We start from the raw sequence: 3862 nt of genomic DNA, 5'->3' as shown, positions 1-3862 counted from the left end.
AACTTGAACTTCACGCTTTCGATAAATTTTCGTATGGGTTTGTGTTGGCTTTGGAGTGACTTTGTTTCTTCGAAAGGTTTTTACTGAACGGAGTCAATGGATTACAATTTCGAAAAATCAAAATCCTGAACGCCAAATGGGTTAAAATCTCAAATGAGTCAAAGTTCCGTAAATTCAAAATCCCGAAAGCTAGATTCCCGATTTTGGTTTTTTTTTCTAGATTTAGGATTTTCCGGATGTAAGCTTTCGGGTTTTTGACCAGGTCGCTTTTGACGATATTAATGGCCCAATTGCATATTACCGACCAGCTTGTTGTAGAGATTACCCACGTATTAAATATGATTTTCGTAATTTTTATCCGACCTTAGTTCACTAACGACTTGAAAAGAATCCAGTTTTTCTATCCTGCTCGATTATTCTAGTGTCTACATATTTACAAGCTCATAAGTACTTGAATATCTTGTAATAAGCTATGTGAATAATTAATTGTATTTAAGCCTTATATTGATAAACAAGACAGAATTAATTCTGGAGATGAATTGTGGATACATAATGTGGGTTAAGTCGTCAAAATATTTGACCCACAGAAATGTCTCGTCTCGGGTTTGTGTCCCCTTTAGGTCGCCATGCCCCTGCCGTATTAGGAATCTCAAGCAAAGTTATAAAGAACAGGGTAGCTAATTGTATGCCGGGCAACAGTAATCTTAGAAAAATTCTCAAAGATGTAGGCAATCTAAAGCCTTGAAGGAAGTCGTTTTCTTCTGGAATTAGACAGGACGATAGGAATGTTTTAAGACATCTGAGTATCTTAAGAGATAAACTTTCACTTTAGAATGTGCTTTGTTTATAACAGCATCCTGTAGAGCAGAGGTGTGCAAGAACCGTTTTAAACCGAAAAAACGTCAAATAAAGCTTGTTCGTCAATGGTCAAAACGCTACCTGAGCAAACTTATTTTGACGTTTATTCGGTTTCAACGGTTCTTGCACACCTCTGCTGTAGAGGCTATGACGTTGCTCTGAAGATGGTGGAGCACTTTTGTTGGAATGTCCAGAAAAAAATAGCTGTTTAGAGAAAAGCATATTCTGTCTTTGAAAGATGTTAGGCCATTACCCAAAGAATATTTGGGGTCATGCTAGAAACTAATTGGTCTTTAGCCATTTTGAAGCTAATTAAGGCACATGGGGGATACCTAATTACTACTTAACAGCCGTTACTTCCCCTTACAGGGGGTCGGCCCTCCTATTTCGAAGGTGCCAAGTGGCGTGCTCCTGCGTCTCAGCAATCCTGAGACCACTCTCCCGAATTGTGGATTTCCACGTCGTCGGAGGCATTCCTGGACCTCGTTTTATCTCTTCCATGTCAATGCTGCGACGGATCATGTGATGGTCGTTACGACGCATGATGTGACCGTACAACCTCAAGCGCTTTTCTCTTGCCTTCTCCACAATGTGCGGAATTCCGAGACTGTCTTTGATGGCAACATTCTTGACCCTGTCTTTGAGAGTCAGTCCCAAAGACCACCTTAACATTTGCAATTCTGCTACATACAAGCAGTTGTCGTGAGCCTTTTGGGATCCGCGACATTCAAAACGGTCAGAACCATAAAGCATAGCCGGACGCATCACAGTTTTATAGACTATACCTTTGAACAATTGTGGCATCACTTATCACACAGGACTCCACTAACTTACCGCCATTTCATCCAACTAACATTTACCCTGTGGTGGACTTCAGTATCTACACTTCCACTTGCGGTAATTTGCGACCCTAAATACTTAAATTGGGTGATCAACGGGAGGTCATCGTTTCCGAGGCGGTTTTAGTCCTACTGATCCGAAAACCATTACTCTCCAAAGCGTCCCTCCAATGATCAAGTTTCATCTCCAATGTGGTCCTGTCCTACGCCATCAATACAACGTCATCTGCATACAGGAGACACCATGGTGCAAGCTCTTGTAGGTGGGAAGTTAAGTAGTCCATCACGTTATTGAAAAGAATTGGAGTCAAAGCGGAACCCTGATGAACTCCCACCACAACTGGGAAAGCACTAGTGCTGCCACAGGGTGTACGAACATAAGTTTTCCTAATGATACATGTGTATTACTCCGGAATACCTTTGGTTCTCAACGCTGTGAAAATTTGATTTCGTGTAACGCAGTCAAAAGTCTTCTCCAAGTCTAAAAAGACCATACGGATATCACGCTTGTTATATCTATATTTCTCGCACGGTGTTCTGACAATTGGGAGATGACAATATGGGGGATACCGGGGATGCAAAAGGTACCAGATCCTTGATTTTAAACAGTGTAATGTAGGTCATCAAGAATTTTTCTGCCTCAAAGGTTATTGAATTGCATTCAATGAGTTTCATAGCATTTGATTCCACTGGGCATATGACTGAATACCTTATCTTTCTAAAAGCAATAAGTTAATATTGCCATAACAATGAAAAATGAACATTTCTTTTTAGTACTTGACTGTTCTCAAGTGGTTCTACATAATCGACTTTTCTTTATATTGGTTCCTATCCCGACTGTTTGGTGGTTTTAGAACACGGCGAGGACTAGGGAAAATAGCCGAGACAGGAACCAACACATAAAAAAAAATCAATAATGCATAAGAACTTTAGAACAGTAAAGTACTAAAAACGTTAATTGCTTTATTGGAATAGCATCATAATGCATTTCAAGATATCCCGCTTACGGGAAGGACAAGTTTTTAAAATGTTGTACCAGCATTATTTATTACATTTTACAACTGTAACCCATTTGGTCAGCCTTTTGTTTGAATTATGATTTTTTTCATAATTAATACTATTTTTATTAATTGATCTAAGAATAGTTTTAACGAAAAAATAAGTAATTTATAGGTGTGACTCATATTGTTTGCTTATTGAATGCTTTCTTGAACGCTTTTTTAGTTACCGTAAAACCTGGGATTTTGCAATAAAAATTTCTGTGTTTGTGAGTGAGTTTCTAAATCCCTTCCTTGTCATTCGTATTACTGCTTCCTAATTTGAAATTCAATCTCTGTTAGAACAATTTAGTGTGAGGACGTCTGACAATCTGCTGAGGAATTGCCAATTGTTTTACTCAACTCCAACCCCTCTAAAAGCTCTTCCGTGAGCAAATGCTAATGGTATTTGAATGGAAAATGTATCCACATTATATCATTTAGGAGGGCCTCGACTCCAATAATAATTTACCTTTTCAATTTGAATGATTCCTACCCTCAATAGAGTAATCAAACGTGTTCACATTCAGTGAGATTTACCCCCATTTGCAGTTTCAATTGTGCTCCATCGGAAGCCGCAACTAAATAACACCATTCACATGAATTGGAAAGTGGTATCACTTGGGGTATCCCCATCCATCCCAATCATGTGGGTGCATCATTAGGAATGGGTGTCTTTCCTCTTGGCAAATTTTGAATAATTTATTAGAATGTGGTAGGATTCATGAAAGAATTAAAGTGCTCAATGAGCAAGAAAGTCAGCATAATGGATACTCTTATGAATGCTAGAGAATTTTAGTCAATTGCTGAAAAATTTGCATAGAATTTCTTTGGGGGTAGCATGCAAAAATGGCATCTGAAGTTGACCCTCAAACACCCATCGAGGAGCTACCAGTCAATTGATTAGGGGAGGTTCTTCATTCAATGAATCACACATGGGATATGTAAATGAAGTCAAGTGTTGCGTCTGCAAAACTGCAAGAATTGCCTTCACCTTCCGGCTCAGGGCAAAGTGGAGGAGGCAGGAGAATGAGTCTCAAGTGAGATGGTTCAATGGAACTTGGCTGCTATTAATGTGGTTTAGCTTAGAGCAGAATTCTATCAAATTAATCATTTGAGGCCTTTAGT

At 39.0% G+C, this 3862-nt stretch overlaps 1 protein-coding gene across 1 annotated transcript; it reads right to left on the bottom strand.

The window, feature by feature from the left end:
• Positions 1–1221: 1221 nt before the first annotated feature.
• On the bottom strand, positions 1222–1662 carry LOC129805199 (uncharacterized). The gene has a single exon (XM_055852966.1). The coding sequence runs from the start codon at positions 1660–1662 to the stop codon at positions 1222–1224; it is 441 nt and encodes a 146-aa protein (XP_055708941.1).
• Between the last annotated feature and the right edge of the window lie 2200 nt (positions 1663–3862).

This window comes from Phlebotomus papatasi, chromosome 3 (assembly GCF_024763615.1).
Source record: "Phlebotomus papatasi isolate M1 chromosome 3, Ppap_2.1, whole genome shotgun sequence".
Taxonomy (NCBI): domain Eukaryota; kingdom Metazoa; phylum Arthropoda; class Insecta; order Diptera; family Psychodidae; genus Phlebotomus; species Phlebotomus papatasi.
Note: the sequence above shows the minus strand (reverse complement) of the source record. Positions and strands in the feature narration are given on the sequence as shown.

What these genes read in the sequence shown, in the direction of transcription:
- LOC129805199 (XM_055852966.1), bottom strand. Translation starts at nt 1,662, where the DNA reads ATGCCACAATTGTTCAAAGGTATAGTCTATAAAACTGTGATGCGTCCG.